The following is a 20345-nucleotide window of genomic DNA, read 5'->3' on the forward strand; positions in this document are numbered from 1 at the left end:
GGAGTAGGGGTAAATGGGCGTGGGTGGTGGGGGTCTGCAGGGAAGATGGCTTAGGATTAGGTGTGGAGGGGGTGGGAGTGACCAGGGAAGGGGTACGATGGAAAGGCAGCTGGCGAGAGAGAGGGAGAGGGCGAGAAAGATGGCGACTCTTGGAGTGATGGTGAGTCCTCATTAAACCCACGCCCCGTCAGTTTAAATAATGAGGACCCATGAAAACCTCGCAGCGGGAGGAAGGCATGGGGTGTGGGAGGAAGTAGTGGGGGGCATTAGAGAAGGAAGGCGAAAAGGAGGTGGAGGAGGTGGTGGGTGCGCGATAGTGGAGGAAGAGGTAGTTTGAAGGAAGAATGAAATAGGAAGTGGTGGTTGGCCATTTAAGGAAGATGGAGAGGAGGAGGAGGAGGTTGTGGTCGAAGATGATGCAGGTGGCGAAGAGGAGGAGGAGGAGGAGGAGGAGGACCTGCTGGTAAGTATGGGAGAATAGAGAGCCCTGAGTGAGGGAATTAAAAGGAGTAGATGAGGTTAGGGGTGGGTGGGGGGAGGGGAAGGAGAGGACCCAAGTGATTCTGGCTCTCGGAAGGTGTTGAGAATTATAATAATTACTAGAGAGAAGGAGAGACGGAAGTCCTATAAAACTTGAATGACAACAATGGACCTTATTTGAATAAAAGTTCTCCATAGAAACTATATATATATATATATATATATATATATATATATATATAATTATATATATATATTATATATATATATATATATATATTTGTGTGTGTGTGTGTGTGTGTGTGTGTGTAGTTTTGAATTAACAGAATGTAAGACTGAAATATTGAAATAAGTCCCAAAATTGAATACCACAGAAACCATAAGGACATGTAGTTAAGTGGAAAAATAGATATTGATTGAGTTTGTAGGCAACAGCGATATTTTGATACGAACCTTAAAAAATAAGGTACACGAACTATTTAATAAGACCTGTAAAAGATGGGAAAACCGAGATACCTAAGTAGCACCAAGGCACAATTTTGTAACTTAAATACTTCACCAGAAACTAATGTCTGGAGACAATGATATTCATTTACGGGAACTTCCGAAGAAACGAAGACAGCTTTATAGAGCGACACTTAAACTGAAACAAAGACATAACTGTATAGAAACACACTGGAGACGAAACAAAGACATAGCTAAATAGAAAGACACTTGAGAAGAAACAAAGGCTCATCTGTATAAATAAACTTAAGAAAGCAGCAAAGACCTATTTATATAGAGAAACTCAATAAACAAACACCTGTCTATATAGAGAAACTTAAGACGAAACAAAGACCTATTGATATAGTGAAAATTAAGAAACAAAGACCTGCCTGAATAGATAAACTTAAGAAGAAACGGAGACCTATCTATTTAGAGAAAATTAAGAAGCATCAGATGCATGTAGTATATTCAGACACAGTTCAGAAAAACAGCTCCTCATGTGTTCAAGAGCAGAAATAACATATTATATCAAGCCATTTAAGAATATTATAAATAAAATAAAAAAGGTCTCGCTGGAAGGGTCGAATGCGGGCTAATGAGGGGGTCCTCCAAAATTACGCAGGAATACTATGATGACGGAACACATATTGTGCTGGAATTAATTCTTTAAATATAGTTAAGATAAAAGTGATGTATTCAGTTATGGTATTCCGTTGCTGATTGCGTACATGTATTAATACAATGACACTGAGACGGATCACATCTATACATATTCAACCAAACCGAAATTGTGTTCAGACCTCTGACAAATTGGGCCTTAGCAATTACCGACTAAATCATTATTCCTTTATATTGTGCTTAAACAGTTTCAGAGGAGACTGCTTTTCAGTGAAGATATGACTTACACTTAATTGTCCATTACCTTTTTAACGACTTTGATAAATTTTTAGAAGCTTTGCGCCTCGAGATTGGCTTCACAATAATAATAATAATAATTGTATAGGTTATTTCAGCCCAATGGGCGTAATATGGAACCCAAAATAGAAACAAAAGCGATATCGAGATCACAGCATGAAATGTAACAACGCTATCTTTCAGGGGATGTAGGTAACGTAGCAAATAGACACAATCACAAAGTTGTTTCATCCAGTAGATGAACCATTCGCCTCCGTGTATATAGAATCATCAATAAAATTTTGCCACTTGGTCTTTGAAGGGCTGAGGCACCTTAAACAAGCACATGTTGTATTATTTAATTTGATTAAGTGTTCTACCTTCTACAATCATTTTAATGAGCGAATTTACCTCTAGTGAGTTTCGTGTCGTTCACAATTGCTCGAAATATTAGCCTCTGCGACACACATACTATATATATATATATATATATATATATATATATATATATATATATATATATATATATATATATATATATAATCATCCATTCAATTATGTACAACAAACAGACGATTTTTCTGAAGTTATTTTAAAATACTCTTCAAGAAGGACTCTATTGTAATGAGGTAAAAGTAAAAGTTTTCAGTATTGGAAATTTTTTTTATTCTTTAAACAACTGGCCATTATATTTTTAGAGTGAGGTGTTTTCTTTTCTGTGTGTTTTTTTAAGTACCTGTGATTCTTCATGATACACCATTACATTTTGCTAAGAAAGAAGTTTTGCTAGAAGGTGGTTGTGTCATTTAAAAGAATCTTTGTCTGGCCTATTTTCCTTGGTCATGGTTGTAGGTTAGGAACCATTGGTGCACTGGTAAAACGTTATGTATATGTACTAAAGCATATACCATACTTTCGAACCGAAAAAAGTACATGAAATCAAGCAGACGTTACGCAGCCAAGATAAGAAATGATACATTTTACAGGAGATGCAGCATCTTGTGTAGTCTTTGGGCACTTGCTTGTATTTCCTTTTGTCTCATTTTGCTAGCCCTGTCTCCAAGGCCTTTCAAGTTTTTAATACTAGAAACTTATTGAGTAATTACAGAGGAGTTAGGAGAGCTCCCGTGTAACGAAAAAGGTCACGTTTTGTTAAACCATGATATCTTTTGCTATTCCTACATGATTTATCAGAGGGCCATGGGAGTGATTTTGAACTGAATTTGACGATTCACCTGTTTTACTTCTACCCCGCCAAGAAATGGAGTAGAGAGGAAGGTGAGAAACGGGTTGGAGAAACGGGAGGGTGTTTATGTATAAGGGATGGGAGGGTATTCTAGTTGGGGTTACTCAGTGGGGGCGCCTAACCAGCGGGGGTGCCAAGGTACCCACTTGTTACCATCGTGTAATGTTAGGCTGGACCTGCCTAGCCCTTCCTCCTGCGGCGAAGGACTTCCCTCTCCTCCAACCTCCCCTTCCCATCCCCACCCCTGATGTCCCCATCTCCCTCTACTTCCCTTCCTCCTTCCTTTCTTAGTTCTATGAAATCTCAGCTCTTTTGGGGACTGATTTATATGAAACTATAAATAGGAGGCTAATGCGTTTAGTGCTTTAGGTTAAGAACATATTAATCCCGATAAGTTTACAAGCACGAAAAAGCATTCATGGGAGATTTTTCGATTGAAAAGAGATATTTTCACGGCTGTTTGCTTACTTTCTTAAATAAACTATGCTACCACGTCAGTATAAATATTCACAAACAAACTTCAAGCGGAGTATGTTATTGATTTCTAACATGCCATGTATTTAAATGCCAAGAAAAAGATTGTAGATAAACCTATTTTTTGGTGAACACAAATGTTAGCTGTCTACGGTATTGGTCACTTTAGGGATATTGTCGATCCCTTCGATGTCCTTGGTATTGCGTGCCAAATAGAAACTCGTTCATAGCTGAGGTTCGGTGTTGTAAATATGTTTCTCATCAGTTTGATAAGCTTGTAAATGTCTCGACAAGATTTTAACTACGTTTGTCATTAGGCTTTTAACAATAAAGGAGTCTGTCGTCATATTTGCATTGACTGAGGGGTATATAATTGTGGTCGCACTTTAGTAAAATACCATCTCTACACCTGAGCAAACGCAGTACTACATTGTGAGCCCAAATGTTAAATGATTTAACTTAACACTTGCGTGTACTTTGGCCGTTAATATTACAAGATTCTGAGTGGTTGACCTTTGGCATACTTCGTCAGAAATGGTACTTGTGTGTTTAGTCTTCACACTTAGCTATATAGACATCCAAAATGTTGAAGCTTTCTTCATTTGAATTTATGAGCTCATAATTCTTGAAGAACACTGATGAGCTTATCCGTCGCTTGTGACTGTTGATATTCCGACGTCAGATGTTTTAAATGGATCATTTCCAGACGAATTAACAAAAGACGCTAAGCTACAACGGCAGATATTAACGCGATTGTTATTCTGGCGAGTCTTAAACCGCTTGTGACCGTGATCTGTTCTCGATGACAATCTCGTGTCTAGTCATTGGTGGGAGTGTCTCGGTCACTGTTGTACACCTTCGTCGCTTTGTGCTGTAATTGATGAATGGACGTCAGAGCACGCAACCGCCTTCGCTGTCCCCTTGCTTTCTAGTACAGAATCTCCATTCAACATTCGTTTGAAACCCTCTATGTGAATTGTGGTTTTAAATCTGTCTTGGGTGAGATTGTCATTTGTTTCCACTGAAAAAGTGTACTTCAACCCTCACGTATACTACGTAACGCTTACGCGTCCAAGAATCGGGTATTCCAACTGCTGTATTGATTTCTGAATAAAAAGGGGCTGTATTTGCACTCAACTTTCTTATTGATTCGGACGAATAATTGGCATTTTACAAATTAGCACGAAACGATCAAACCCTTTATGCCTCTAATAACCAGGTAAAAAATTAAAACTAATGCATGGTAAGATTCTTCGAGAGAAGAAGAGTTTCTGATGAAATGAATCAAGAGCATGAAGTAAGCTCAGGCTATCAGCGCATAAACAGCCGGTCTCTTACTACCGAGACCATCGATATGAAGCTGTGAGCAGCATAGGAAACCCGAAATAGACTGTCTGGTGATTACGTGCATAGTAAAATGAGCACACCATTTAGACAGTGTATCGTCAATAGAGACAAGGAAACATACTAACAAGAGAAGAAAAGATGAACCAGAGGAAAATCTCTGGAGGTCATTCCTTCCTTCGAGCCGTGTAAGGTCACATAAGGATGGTTTCTGGACGGCGGCTCACTACCCCCTAGGACGCCAATTTGCCTTGGAACTGGTTGGCGTCCTCCTAGCGCAGTCAGACGCCCGTAAGCTCTTCGGGGGCGGCCGCGGGTGGGCGTAGGCGGGGATGGTGGCAGATTTGGTATTAGAGGGAGGGGGTTTGAAATGGGGATATAAATGGGGTTGTATGTGCTCAACGGGGTTACGAACTTATTCATGGGTTCAGATACAGACGTTGGCTGATTTGGAAGAGATTGACGCCACAGATCGTCTAAGCGTGGTGGGCGTATGGGTGGACGCCGGGTCGGCTGGATTTGTTTATAAAGGCACTCGTGCATAATTACCATTCCTTTAAAGGTGCATTGACTAGAAACGCGTATACAATACACAATGTGTAAAACAAAGTCTTCGAAAGGATAAAAATGGGATTGTAAAAGTCTTTATTGCAAGGCAGTGAATGCAAGAAAGAGAAAGTAAAGGACTTCTTTTATTTTTAATCTGATGATTGCACTTCGGCAAAGGACCAGAGAACCAGGAAACAGCGAGCAAAATATGTCCTAACAATGATAGATTTTCAAACCATACTATAACTCAGATTTGGTATTAGTTGGAAAACACATTCCTTATACGTCGATGAGGTTGGCTCTCATTATCTTTGAAATTCTAAGCCTTCTGTCTTAACTTAAATATAAAAAAAATTAATGAAGGAGTAATGGGAATCTTCGGCTACAGGTTAGTTTGGTGACTATAGCACATTCGTATACATTTGAAATTTCAGCATCATTTCCATTTCATTGTTCGTGCAGTGGGCATTCTGATGAATATTTGACATGTGATGAATTTTTCAGTTCAGACTTAGGAATAATGTGTGAGTGCGTGTCCATTGCTTGTATGGAAGGTGGTAAATCTAAGAAACTGGGATACATAGAAATCAACATCTAAAATAATTCTCTCTCTCTCTCTCTCTCTCTCTCATTAAAAGGTTTGTATCTGTACAAGCTGTAGTAATATGGCAAGAATGAATTCCGAATCACTCCTCTTCAAATTAATGTGTCAGTTTCAGCATTGTCAACAAGCACTGAAGGAATTCTTTGAGACATGATGATCGTGACGATGACTAAAGTGGATAGGTTAATCGTTGAGCCGACATAATTGAATTAAGAATCTACAATTGCTACATGAAATTCCTAATGAAAAAACCTTCTCGATACAGAAAACTACATTCAGTAGCCAAAGGTTTAGAAATCCCAAGTGTGTGTGCAACCTTTTAAAATTTTTACTTGATATTCAAATAAAAGTAATTTCATTTTACTTTGCACATGACTAAAAATAATAGAAAACAGCCATGCAGAGAGAGAGAGAGAGAGAGAGAGAGAGAGAGAGAGAGAGAGAGAGAGAGAGAAATCGGAGTCCTCCCCATTATTTAATGATCAAGGTTTGCAATCTTTGGTTCACCAACAATGTCAGCTATCAGATTCCGTTGCCTAATTGGAATATGTCTTCACAAACAGGTATTTCATGAAATCCGTGTCCTTTGAAATCCTCCCGTGGTGCTAATATATCTTGGTGGTTCATTATTTCTCATGCGGAAGAGACAAAGACTAGTGTTAGCATTCAACGACAAATTCATACTGTAGACTTTCTTTGCTGTTAGCATTTAGTTATTACCCTTTCTTAACAAGTTATGTATGCAAAGAGCCTTTTTAGTTATAAAAATCATATTGATAAAGATTTAAGTGCATCAGTTGTATTCCTGGGCATTTTTCATATTACCAGGTATATTTTCTTCTATCAACCTTATCCATTCTGAATCGCCTTCCCGCTCTGATGTAATTGCCTTGTGTTTGTTTCTTTTAGATGTCAATATTTATATGATTTAAATTTATTTGATTGCTACCTGAGGTCCAGCAGATCAGAGGAAAAAGAATTTGTTGCGATGGTCATTTCGCGTGCATTCATCGGAAAGCCTCATTATAATTATTATAACAACTGGGACATAATAACATGATTTTTGCATGTTCTCAAGTCATTCGGATACTGGATGGGGAATAGGGGATGGATGGCGGGGCTTTCGTTCTCCCTGGATACCCATTTATTGACTTTAATCAGAGAGAGAGAGAGAGAGAGAGAGAGAGAGAGAGGGATTTAAAGGGAAATGGATCTGACCAGGAGTAGACTACAGGATCCAGGGAAAAAATCTCAAAGTAAGGTGCATGAAGTTGTGTGACAAATGGACTTCATATCTTGAACAAACAATGAATGTGCTACACATGGTAGGAAAATGTGTTTTCTGTATAATTCCTAGAAAAAAATTGAATATGTACCATTACTCCAATAATGTATTGATAGATTACTTTATCGGCAGCAATGCAACTTTTTTCAGACTAACTGCTAATTCGTAATCACAAGAACGTTCAAAGGTCGCAAAATGTTTTTATTTAATATGTCTGCAGATTTTTAGCAAGGTAAAAGCTGGTAATTTTCTGCCTCAAATTCATTACTTACAGTACTTGGATATATTTTATTAACCTAACTGGACCGTGCTATCTATTTGTCTCTTGTCAGTCAGTCTATCTTATTGTACATATTTGTGTATATATGCATATACACGCGTGCATATATATATATATATATATATATATATATATATATATATATATATATATATATATATATATATGTGTGTGTGTGTGTGTGTGTGTGTGTATATATGTGTATATACATATATACATACATTATATGCCTACGTATAAACGACAACACGAATCCTGCCGATGACGAAGCAGTCGACAGTCATAATTCCCCTTGGGTGTAAGTTATTCCTGAGGAGGTAGAGTGAATTGTTTATAAAATGATAATTGTGGCTTAATATTTTGCCATGAATATAATTTAATAAACAATTCACTATACCTCGGAAACCCTGTAGAGGGGGCAGTGCCGTCAGTGAAGCTCATGTTGTTCTCTGTAGGCATACTTACTTTTCAAGACAATATTATACCACTTTGAATATATATATATATATATATATATATATATATATATATAGTATATATATATATATATATATATATATATAGAGTATATATTTGTGTATGTATGTATGTATGTGTGTATACGCTATATATGTATATATATATATATATATATATATATATATATATATATATATATATATATTATATCTATATATATATATATATATTATATATATATATATAGTGTGTGTGTGTGTGTGTGTGTGTGCGCACGCGCCTGTGTGAGTTCAACTTGGGAAAACGTCGACCTGTGTCCAGATGCTTGAGTACGAAATGGGTAAACTCTAGATTTGGTATTTGTCTTTGAGGTGAGGAGAGGGGGTTTTTACAAGGCAGCGGTAATCCCCCTAGGGTGTGAGAATGAGGGGGGGGGGCCCTCCCCCATTTAATCAATTGTGCCTGACGGGTGAAGCCAACCTTGCATGACGGTCATGTAGGTAAAGACGCATTCGTGGTCATTAGGTTACAATCATGACGGCGCTCAGTCTATGCAAAGCAACCGTATGCTGGACGTGGCTTTGGCTTTCAGTAGAGGCGAAATCCCCTTTCAGATTGCGTTAGTCTTGATGCTTAAAGGGTGCAAAGCGCCTATGTCCAACTTGCATGTTCTTTTTCAATTATCTGAGCAATTACCGCCTCATGCTTTTGTTGTATAGTGCTAAAATGACGCATGTGATAATTATATGTACATTCATTGAATTAAAAACACCAGTAGCTTTTTTTTCATAAATGAACGAAGCTATTCATTTTCTCGTCTTTGCTTTGCATTGTTGTTTTTGTTTAATACAAATAACCAGTATGATTGTAATTAAGCGATCTGGCTTTTAAGTAATCTTTATTGAATTGTTATGATTTCTACTTCTTTCTATAAGATGCGTGCGATATATATTTACGAATGTGATAGAAACTTATCTATTTTAGGAATAATTTCGATCATGTTGCTTTCCTTAGAAGTTAATCTTGTGTTTTATAAACTGCCGGGGTAGCAAGGACTACAGAATATAAAGGCTTCCTCGTCTTATTGGGAATCATTCTTTTCGGTCTTGAAAGAAAATCAACTTCTAGGCAGGCTAAGCGCATTAGTCATGCATCTATATCGGTTACACTACGGAAAAATGTCAAGGTTACTTTGTGAGGTCTGTGTTACCTCCGACACAGTCAAGCGTAGGTAGGTATGACCGCTTCACATAAACCGGAGTCAGGTAAAGTGGATAACGAAATACAAGTAAACAAAAAGTAGAATAAAAAAGGAAAACGATAAAAACCGACGTCTCACTCGAAAACGTTAACCATGGAATTCATCTTTTCTTTGACGCGAAAGTGGCAGTAAAATGAGATAATTAACTCGAAAAATAACAAGGCAATGCTTTTAATTTGTCCGGTTCCTCAACTAGATTTGAGTGGCGTCCGAAGACAGTGACAATGAAAGGAACTTGTCTCTTGAAACACTAGATCCGTTTGAAAAAGCCGGTGGATCTCTTTTAGTTGTTACTGTTCTTCTTCTTAGTACTGGATGTGTTTAAACTATCATTTCTAGTTGGGTATCCAAGATGCAATCACATTTAATTTACACACACACACACACACACACACACACATATATATATATATATATACATATATAAATAACAATATATATGTATGTATATATATATATATATACGTATATATATATCTCTATTTTATTATATATAAATAATATATATATATATATACCTATATATATATATATATATATAAATATATATATATATATATAGATATATATATATATAATATATATATATTTTATATATATAAATATATATATATATATAGTATATATATCGAGATATATATTACTTATATTATAAAATATTATATAATATATATTATATAAATCTAAAATAATATATATCTATATATATATATATATTATTATATATATAAAATAGTGTATATAGATAATATATATATATATATATTATAATGTATATATATTATTATTTATATATATATAAAATATATTGTATATATATATATAATATATATATATATATGTATAATATAATATATATAGATATATATTGCATAAAGGTTCACGAACTCCGTAGTTGCGTTAGATATGAGCACTAAGTATTAAAATTACTTTTTTTTATATAACTGTTAATTATACACAACACTCGTATAATCCAACCGATGGATTCGTCTTCGTCTACAACGACCCGAAAGGAACTTGATACACCTACCAGAGAGAGAAAGAGACGAGAGAGAGAGAGAGAGAGAGAGAGAGAGAGAGAGAGATTGTATGTGTACGAACCGTGACACATGAACTAAACCCCCACTTCCCTACGTATTATTTATTTTTATAAAAAATACTGAAATTAAACCAGTTCGAACATTGTCACTCACTTAGTATGTACATCAGCAGAAATAATTGAACATTAATCGCATTTTATGTAGTTCCTCAAGCGAGATGACATATGCCCCAAGTTAATAAAAAAAGTCTCCTCCACAAGACAGTGCTATCTGATACACTCGGTAACGGGCTAGAAAACCTGTATCTATTATTTAATCTTTTCATAATTTTAAATTACGATTGTATCTCCTGTGCCGCTACCGTGTTTATAACCATGGGCGTAATATTTTTTGAGTTGATGGGGAGAGTTTTTTTATATATACTGTTAATGGACTTACTAAATGATATGAGTCGATATGTTTGTTTGATTGTCGTTCTAAGTGCAAGAAGTAATTGATTGCTAACCAGTTATGTAAAGAAAAGGTTTGACTGTTTAATATACTTTCGATTTTATTGTCATGCGCCAAAGAATCTTGAAAGCAATGCATGTGTGAACAGGTATTGTTGATCGAGATGAATGTTTAAAAAAGGAAAACTATTTTAAATTCGCTCTTAATCCGTCTAGCCATATCCTGTTTCACCCGTCCTGTGTAAAGCTGCTTTTATTCCAATTCTGTTAACACTATACGTTGAATTATAGATTGCAGGATATTGGTATCCGTTAAAGAAGCCAATGAAGTCTTCCTAAATGTACTTTACAATTTCATCTCTCCCTTTTTGTTTCTCTCTTTAAGAAAAGATCTTTTCTCAGGGATATTTAAGCGTTAATGGATGAAGTCTGCATCTGGTGCATAAAAACGAAGTAACATTGGCTTCTCTAATGTATCTCGTGTTCTCTATATGAATATATTAACGTATCTACTTGTTATCGGAGTGGCTTAATAATTAGTTATTGATGAAGGACAGATATAACATGATGTCCTCAGATTCTTAAGCTACTTAGTGAAAAAAGAGAATTATTAATGTTATTATTATGGTTAACGGGTTGGGCTAGCTAATGTCTCTATCGAGTCCGACCTAGATTAAAGTCAAACAAAAATGGGGAAAAGAAGATTAGATAAGTTGGGCAAAGTATGGTATTCCAGAGTTGGCCGGTAAAAGGAAAGAAGCTGTTGTCATATTTTATTTCCACACAGTAGATGTGAATGAGGTAGATTAATGGGGGTTACAAAACTACCTTCGAATAAGTAGAACTTACTTCATGAGCTCTACAGCACCGTCAGAAATAATACATACAGAAAGAGGCAATCGTGTCTCTGTTAGACAGATATGAGCCTGAGAGAGAGAGAGAGAGAGAGAGAGAGAGGAGAGAGAGAGAGAGAGAAGAGAGAGGGGGATGGGCGTTAAGGCGGGCAGGATCACTGATTTTCTGAATTGCATTTGATTCAGTCTTGTCGAGAAACGAAACACGAAATGAAGCACTTCCAGACATGAGAGCATTGTTTCATATAGGATGAATTTGCTGCAGTTCAAAATAGCAGCTAATTTTTTTGTGTGTTTTGCCAGATTGAAATCTTCGGAACTTAATCATCCAAGCCACCCGTAACAGCTACTCTAAATGAACATAAAATCAGGATTTTGAAAAAGGTTTGCATCATACAAATTGCTTGAATTAGGTGAGAAGGAAGGCCGTGGCGCTGCCAAACTTAGTATGCCCTTAGAGTTTGAAGTTGAAGAAAATGCAGTACGAGACATAAAAAATAACAGAAGTGCTACGATGAGAAGGAAGAAGAAATGTGGGGGATGAGTCATTAGCAGAGTAAAGGAATAGGTAGATTGGAGGCAGTCACTGATAAAAGAGTAGGGAAGCAGAAATCCAGGACTAGAAATGGGGAATTGTGCAGTCATTATTATCAACAGCAACAAGAGGCAATTAGAAACTGATAAAACGTGAGTTCACGGGAAGGAGTAAATCCAGAAGGAAGACGTTTGCCTAAGAGAGCTGTATGTTTGACTTAGCGAATACTATGGAGCCATTAAGATGAGCGAGATTCAGTTTTACTTTCATCTCCTTTCATGAGGTGGTCAGGATACAAAACACTTCTTCCGGTGTGAACGTCTTCCTGGCTAATGCTATATATAAAGTCTCACGATTTTTACATTAGGAGATCTACTCAGTTACAAGATTGTTAATCACTGTCGAAAATGACAGATTTTTTTTTTTAGTTGAGATTTACCAGTGATTTTAGTTAAAAGCATCGCTGTAAGAAATGGTCTATTATGTCAGTGTTATTGTAAGCGTTTTCCCTTCGTCAGTAAAATGTAAAAATATCATGGTGGGTCCACGTGCTGGTCTTATTTCGTCATTCCTACCATAACAGGACATGTTTTCGAAGGGAAGGGAACTTGTCTTTGGTAATCGAGTTATAACCTCAACTACTGAAGCTGGTGAGAACCTTAGGGACAGAATCTACGGTCAGCACATTAGAACCCCTCTGTATGCTATTGCTCATGTATGAAAGGAATTGGTTTGGAAGACGCAAAGCTAGTGGCATACTGAAATGATCATGCTCTCATGACAAAAGAAACGAGTCAAGGAAATCATCACCTGCCAACTGGGCTTTTGAGAACGAGAAAGTTAATGAGATTTGAGGCAAGGTGCTTTTGTACAAAGGAAATGAGTGAAATTAACATATAAAAGGTGAGTCCGTCCTCTAAGCCTCAGAAGGTCCTGTGATCGTTGTTCTTTGATATTAAGCTGGCCTTATGCCAGCACGGGCACTTGCTCTTAGAGCAGACCGTAGACCTGTGAGCCTCTCGTCACCAGTAGGTTCAAACCATAGTCCGGGAAACCTTAGCAGCATTTGGCCTCGGTGTTTGGTTAACGCATGAATAGTACTTGAGAAGAAACAATAAGTATTAACATAGTTTTATTCACCTGCGGTACAGGTGAGTTTTTATTGCTTTCAATATAATGTGAACGCTGTAGCATACCATGCGGCAAACTCATGGGCAGATTTGTTTAGCCAAATCGATTACACATAGATTCATACAAAACACATTTTATTTTTGCGAGGAGAGAACACACCGTATTGATAAAGAAATTAAGCGTTTTCCAAAGAGGCATAGTTGCTTTTACTGTAGATGTTAATATCAAAGGACTGCATGACTAGAAAGAAGCCTTCCTATTGATAGTGGAATAAAATTAGTTCATATATAAGCTGTAACAAAATTATTGATAAAAGTCGCTTTAATTTGGCAGTAATAATCGACTTGCTTCCTTCGGGACTATCCACCTGTTAGCGAAACTATCACTTACTGCTTGAACATTGGGAACATTAAACTTAAAACTTCTAACCTGCACGAAATTATTTCTGAATTTAAAGCTAAATCATTCTGCTATATTTGGTTTGTTTCCTTTAATAAGGTGGATCTGATACTGGAGTGAAATTTGAGTAAGGTATGCTATTAGCGAGTTTTATGGACACTCGATTAGTCAGATTCAAATATGGTTTTCATAGCATGTCTTCATATGATGCTATATCAACACAGATTAGTTTCATATAGGACATAAATACATCAAATTTATATGTGAGACTTGGTGTTTTTTTTTTTTTATATCAGTTTGACCTGTTCACACTAAAGCCATGTCTTCTGGTGTGTGTGTGTTCACGCACTGCTTTCTCTAATTTTTTTTTAAATTTAAAGAAAAACTCTGATGGCAATTTACCTGCCCGCATTGTTTACTGTTTTCCTTTTTTATTGTTTATGATAAAAATGAAAATGGTATGTCCCAATTTTTCGACTTTGTCCAAACCACCTCATATGTCTTCTCTCTCTCTCTCTCTCTCTCTCTCTCTCTCTCTCTCTCTCTCTCTGGTGAAGAAAGTAGGTTGCATTACTGAATATCGTCAGCAAACATATCTGGCTAATTAATTTCCTGTTTTGCCTGCCTTCAGGGAGGGGGTGAGAAGGCAGTTGTGTGTTTGGGGTGGGGGACGGTACAGTTTCTAAAAGCAATTAATTAGCAAGCCTTCTAATTATGAAAATTAATATTCAAGAGTGAAGCTATTTTTCCCAAACGCGCATCTTGTCAGTTCGTGTGATAATGAGGCGGAAAAAGACTCGAGTGACTTTTGTTTAATAAAAAAAATATTTGTTAGTTGGAAGACTTTTTTTTCTAATATCTCTATATATATATATATATATATATATATATATATATATATATATATATACTATATATATATATATATATATATATATATATATATATATATATATATATATATATATATATATATATATATATATATATATATATATATATATATATATATATTCGTAATGTTGACTCAAGTATAAGAATAGTGATATAAACGTTTTAGGAAGGATTTGTTTTACCAGCTTACATGTTTCATATAAGTAATATCAAATTATTAAGTTGAGCGTTATGTGAAATTTTTTTTATGTACGCTATTATGACAACCTTTCACTTCCTCTGATTTTTAGAAATATTCTTATTTTATCGATTACCTAAAGTAACGACTCCCTCCTCCCCCTTTCTTTATCCACTTCTAAGTATCACCCGTCGAAAGATAAACCATAATGGACGAGGGAGGACGAGACTGGGTTTCTGTTCTGGGCAGAGATGAGGGATTTGTGAAGTTAGGGATTTTGGGAGCCGGGGTAGAGGGTGCTGCGGAAGGTATTTTGATCTTACGTAAATCAGTGTGGGACAAAATCCTGTGGGGATGGATAACTGTCTTCATGAAATCTCGCTCAGGTAAAGATTCCGAACAGGTAACGGCTTAAATTCCTTTCATTCATATAACGTCATAGTCTCTCTCTCTATCTGTTACCGCACCTTCCCAACACTCTCTCTCTCTCTCTCTCTCTCTCTCTCTCTCTCTACTCTCTCTCTCTCTCTCTCTCTCTCTCTCTCTCTCTCTCTCTCTCTCTCTCGTTCTTCGATTTATCGTTTGGTTTTTATTTCTGGCTTAAGTTTCTAGTAAAGATGTTTTTTATAACTAATCTTCATAGAACTTTTATTATTATTATTATTATTATTATTATCATATTTATTATTATTATTATTATTATTATTATTATTATTATTATTATTATTATTATTATTATTATTATTATTATTATTATTATTATTATATATGAGTTCTTTATACGGAACACGCCCACAGGGGATATTTACTTCAATTTTAAGCTTACAAAGAATATAGTGTTCATTAGCAAGAAGTAACAGAAGGTAATGGAAAATACAAAAAGAAATATTTATCTGCAAGTTAACATATAAATGGATAAAATGTAAGTAAATTATTGAAACACTTGGGGAATTGCATTAGTATGGTACTGCATTACATCTTCGCTTAAATTTTTGATGTTCAAATTGCCCAGCCTCCTCACGGAGACTTCCACAGTCCAACGGCCTGGGGAACAAAGGACGTCTGGATATGAGAAGTTCGACGTCGAGGCACATTTACTGCATGTCGATGCTGCTCTTCAGCATATCTGGCTGCTCTCGGCAGGAAAAGGGGAGCAGGGACCAATCGTGACTGTGAAAGATCTCTCTCTCTCCGATTCAACGGTTTTACCGTCTTTACCATGTCTTAGATTAGCATCTATAGTATTTCAAGTTAAAGTTCTTCCAGTTAGATTACGGTCTATGTCTTCTGCATGAATTATGAAAAGTTCATTTATTTTTACTTCAACTGAATGACTAAGTTCGTGATCGCGATGGCGCTTGCTACAAGTTACTTGAAAGCAAGAGATGAAACTCGCGAACGCTGCACGCTAATATATCCTCTGGCAAGCAGTTGATTGCCAGTGGCAATGTATGTTACGTGCGTTGAAGAGTTTGATCAGTTATTTGTATTTCCTTGTAATCCCGTAAAACAAAGTTGTACAAGTATTCTAATTGGCCACCATAAAAGATGAATTCGGCCTTTTCTGTTTGGTTAATTCGTCACATTCGTTGCTTCGTCGAGTATACAATTGCAGGCCAGGAAAAGGCAGATCTGGTCCATTGAAATCGTTTCAAAATGCAACTTTACCTTTTCATTTTAAATTTCATGAACCTGAATAGAAAATTATAAAACAGAATTATAACATCGGGACGGTGCGATTTCTTTTTCAATCGAGTTTCATTAGATGAAATGGGGGATTTAATAACTAAATGAGATATTTCATTATTATAATCCCTCTCATGCATAGATGTATGTATAGTTCCCATCACCTTTTCCCATCGCCTTTTCCTTTTCTACTCAAGCCTTTTCAGGAAGAAGTCCTTTCTTGACCCCAGCAAATATTGGTACCCAGTTCCAGCTTGCTGGACTTGAGGAAGTGGCAGACTGTTTCCTAGCAAATGTGAGCCTGAATTCTTCAGCACCCAGCCATTGCTCGCCCACATACACATGTACCCATGTATTATATATATGTGTATGTATGCATATACTATATGTCTGTATATATATAATTGTGTATATACATGAATATATACGTGTACTATATATATAAATATATATATATATATATATATATATATTATATATTATATGTATGTATGTATATATATATATGTATATATATGTATATATATATATATTATAATATATATTTATATATTATATATATATATATATATTTATATATGTATATACATACTAAAAGAAAATGTGCATGTTAAAAAGCAAGAAAGGTTGATTTTTTGTAATTATTGCACCTGTATATAACTTAACCAGCATGTACACGTGTGCAGGATTCATCTGTGAAGCTGCTGTTCTACCAATGAATAAACGACTGTTGTAGCCTTTGCTGATGAAGAGGTATCAGTGATTGCTTCACTTACGATTTACTTATCGACACAGTTGTGATGCTGACCTGACCCAAGAAAATATCTTAGCTACAATAGTGGTATATCCCGGATATTTAGTTTTCTGTAACGATTTGGAATATCGGGGAATTTTGATATTAGTTTAAGTCTGTCTCTCTCTCTCTCTCTCTCTCTCTCTCTCTCTCTCTCTCTCTCTCTCTCTCTCTCTCTCTCTCTCAAAGTTTAGATAAACGTATCTTGCAGTATAGCCTATTAGGTAAATAAGAAGAAGACAATTATTTAAATAGACAGTTGATATAAAACATTGTGAGTAAAATCCAGTTTCATGTCGGTTAGTAGATTTAATTCCGACAAAGTAGATATGGTGTAGACGAGACCCAAAGGAAGAATCGAAGGAGAAAGCTGGTGTTGGGTTATGAGGGAGTGATTTACCAGGGGTTATATATAGCCAGTCAGGGTCTACATTTAATCCCTAGATAGACAGATGACTTTTGCCGTAATCTGACTGTGAGAAAACTCGTCCATTCTCCTGGCCCACCCTCATCCGTCTCCCAACCCCCCTCCCTCATTCACTCGCAGCCCCCATCCCCCATTCACTCCAAGCCCCCATTCCCCATCGCTTCTCTACTACTATTCCATACCATAGCCTTCTGACCACCTTGTGCGCTCCTCTTCCCCTGTCCAGCTGGTAATCGTCCCGATGGCCTCGACATTTCGTCAAATACGAAAATAGTATTCGATCAGCGCCGACTCAAGTAGAGGATATTGCATTTGACGTTTGTGATCTGCGTATCTGCGTAATTCGAACCTGGAATGCAAATCAATACTGCTAGCTTAGTTTTGATATCGAATTTGAATGAATGTGAATAATCAGTGTTTATCAAGGTCATTAATTTAGTTTTTTTATCATTCTTTTACCATTCGCCTTTCTCTTAATGTTCATTCATCTTTGCATTTCGCAGTTACCAGAGATTAATTTCGTCTTGAAATTTCGTGACATCATTTTTAGGAGTTTCACTCTTTCTCCATATCTGTCTATTTATCCGTCCATCTACTTAAACCGGTAGGTATACAGTGTATGCTATTTGCGCAATACAATATTGTAATAATAATTGTTTAATCCCTGAACTAGTACAAACTGAAATACAAAATCATTGCATTTTACGTTTTTGCTTTGACGCGAAGACTCATTTGATTTTTCAAGCTTGAACTTCAGGCAGTTTATGCCGCGTAATTTGATACGCTTGAAGACGACGTCATAGTCTGTTTGTGGTTGGCACAGCTGCCTGACTTGGAGATCAGTGTAATTCTAGTTATTTTTCAAGTTACACGCTTTATGTTACCTTTGTTTTCTTTCATAATCACTTGCTGTATTGATTTTCCACTTTACCACTTTCATTTTGTGACAAAGCATTTGTAAGATTTTTTTCGTTTTGTGTTCTTTGTTCTACAACAATTTGTTTTATTTAATTTTAATTGCATTTTGATTTCACCCATTAAAGAAAGCCGCGACTGGTAATGTTTCTCATTTTTCTTTTTACAATATTATGTTGGATTTTTATTCGAAACATTTCCGCTTAGCTTGACTGTCAGGACCCTGAGTTTGAATTATCTAGATGACATTGGATTTCGTCTTCTGACAATTATTATAATTTTGTTTGATGACGAGTTTGATCTAACTTCTGGAATGACGAACGACAGCTTTGGTGGTTAACCACCATTTTTATCTTTTAAGTGCAAATATAGTTTTTATAAATGAATTTAGACTAATAGTGCCATCCTTTTTCACCGGTGAGAAAACGCAAGTAACTCGTTATTGCCTCCGAAAGTCCGTATGAAAGTCCGTTACGTAACATTTGTACAATTCTTAACTTTCCTGAACATAATTACTGTTAACCAGTCTTTGATACTATCGAGACCATGAGAAGGAGACACCACAACGCTATCACGACAAAAACAACTCAACTCATGCGAATGAAAACTTATGTACTTCTACTTTAATATTTTAGAATCAGCATACCTGCAATGTACCCATTCTATGTAATTTATGTGGCAGCTGCATTTATAATGTTTTGGAATCTCTCGAACTAAGGAAACCTGTGTACACCGTAGAGAGTACCAGCGGAAAAATATTCCAGTGGCCGAGAGTAACTGAAAGGCTCTCCAATACAAGACTTCACTAATCCCTGGAAATGCCTCATCTGGGGAAACAAAAGGGATTAAAGGCACATAAGAAACAGAAAATTCCGCCCAAGTTTAAAGGGATTACGGATGACCCTGTCTACTTTTGCCATTGGAATTCATTCTCTGAACCTTGGGAATCCGTAAGACCCATCTGTGTTTATTCATTTCGTCTATGGGCGAGGTAACTGATAGCGTACCGCTGTATCAAATCGGCGCGGAATGTCCTTTGTCTTGCTGCGGCCATTACTGTTCGCTCGGGAGAGCTCGGGGATTGTGAAGGACCGCCTCCTCTGTTCAAAGGGAGATGGATTTCCCATATACACTTTTCTACAGTAGGTAAACCATTCAGTTACCTTGCCGAATTTCCCATGAGAGAACTGGGATATGGGATGGTCGGTTCTCGATGCCTGTAGGTGACGGCTAATGAAAGGAAGGATTCATAGGAAAAGTATGTGTTTCCTTCATCCGTATATTCGTGTGATCATGTTACCGTTAATTTTTCCCAAATCGGTCTTTGACGCTTTCAAGACTACGTATCGGGTCTTTTTATCCCTCGGATATCAGGATATTATAGTAGAGAGGTTAATGAGATGACTTCTAAAGTGACCAGAAAATGAGTTCTCGTGGCTGCATTATAGAATAGTTTGCTGAGAACGGCTGCGATTCGGTCAGGTTGGCGAAGCTCTTCCCCTTCAAATTATGGGAAAGAATTAGCATTCGGAAATGAAGTAACTGAACAGTTTTCAATGCAATTTAAATATTTTTTAACAATTTCTCGACCTTAAGAGGATTCTTATAATTTCGGATGTTGCCAGCTACAAACCTTAGGTCTGGGAACGGTTATCATGTTTGCCTGGCACCATTCCCTGTGC

The 20345-nt window shown here is 36.4% G+C and overlaps 2 protein-coding genes across 3 annotated transcripts in view; one reads left to right on the plus strand and one right to left on the minus strand.

Moving 5' to 3' along the window:
- LOC135216688 (uncharacterized) overlaps window positions 1-20345 on the plus strand; it is a 437763-nt gene that overhangs the window by 23783 nt on the left and 393635 nt on the right. The gene's annotated exons all lie outside the window — the stretch shown is intronic.
- Window positions 193-5467, minus strand: LOC135216555 (uncharacterized). Its single transcript, XM_064251930.1, has 2 exons — window positions 5175-5467; window positions 193-487 (listed from the first exon to the last, which is right to left on the minus strand). The coding sequence occupies exons 1-2, from the start codon at window positions 5465-5467 to the stop codon at window positions 193-195; spliced, it is 588 nt and encodes a 195-aa protein (XP_064108000.1).

This window comes from Macrobrachium nipponense, chromosome 6, assembly GCF_015104395.2.
Source record: "Macrobrachium nipponense isolate FS-2020 chromosome 6, ASM1510439v2, whole genome shotgun sequence".
Lineage (NCBI taxonomy): Eukaryota > Metazoa > Arthropoda > Malacostraca > Decapoda > Palaemonidae > Macrobrachium > Macrobrachium nipponense.

Bases quoted from the DNA above. Each gene is read 5' to 3' on its own strand.
- LOC135216555 (XM_064251930.1), bottom strand. From the start codon at position 5,467: ATGCACGAGTGCCTTTATAAACAAATCCAGCCGACCCGGCGTCCACCC. The intron at 488-5,174 runs GCAAATTGGCGT...TCCCTCACTCAG, and splicing joins GGACGCCAACCAGTTCCAAG to GGCTCTCTATTCTCCCATAC.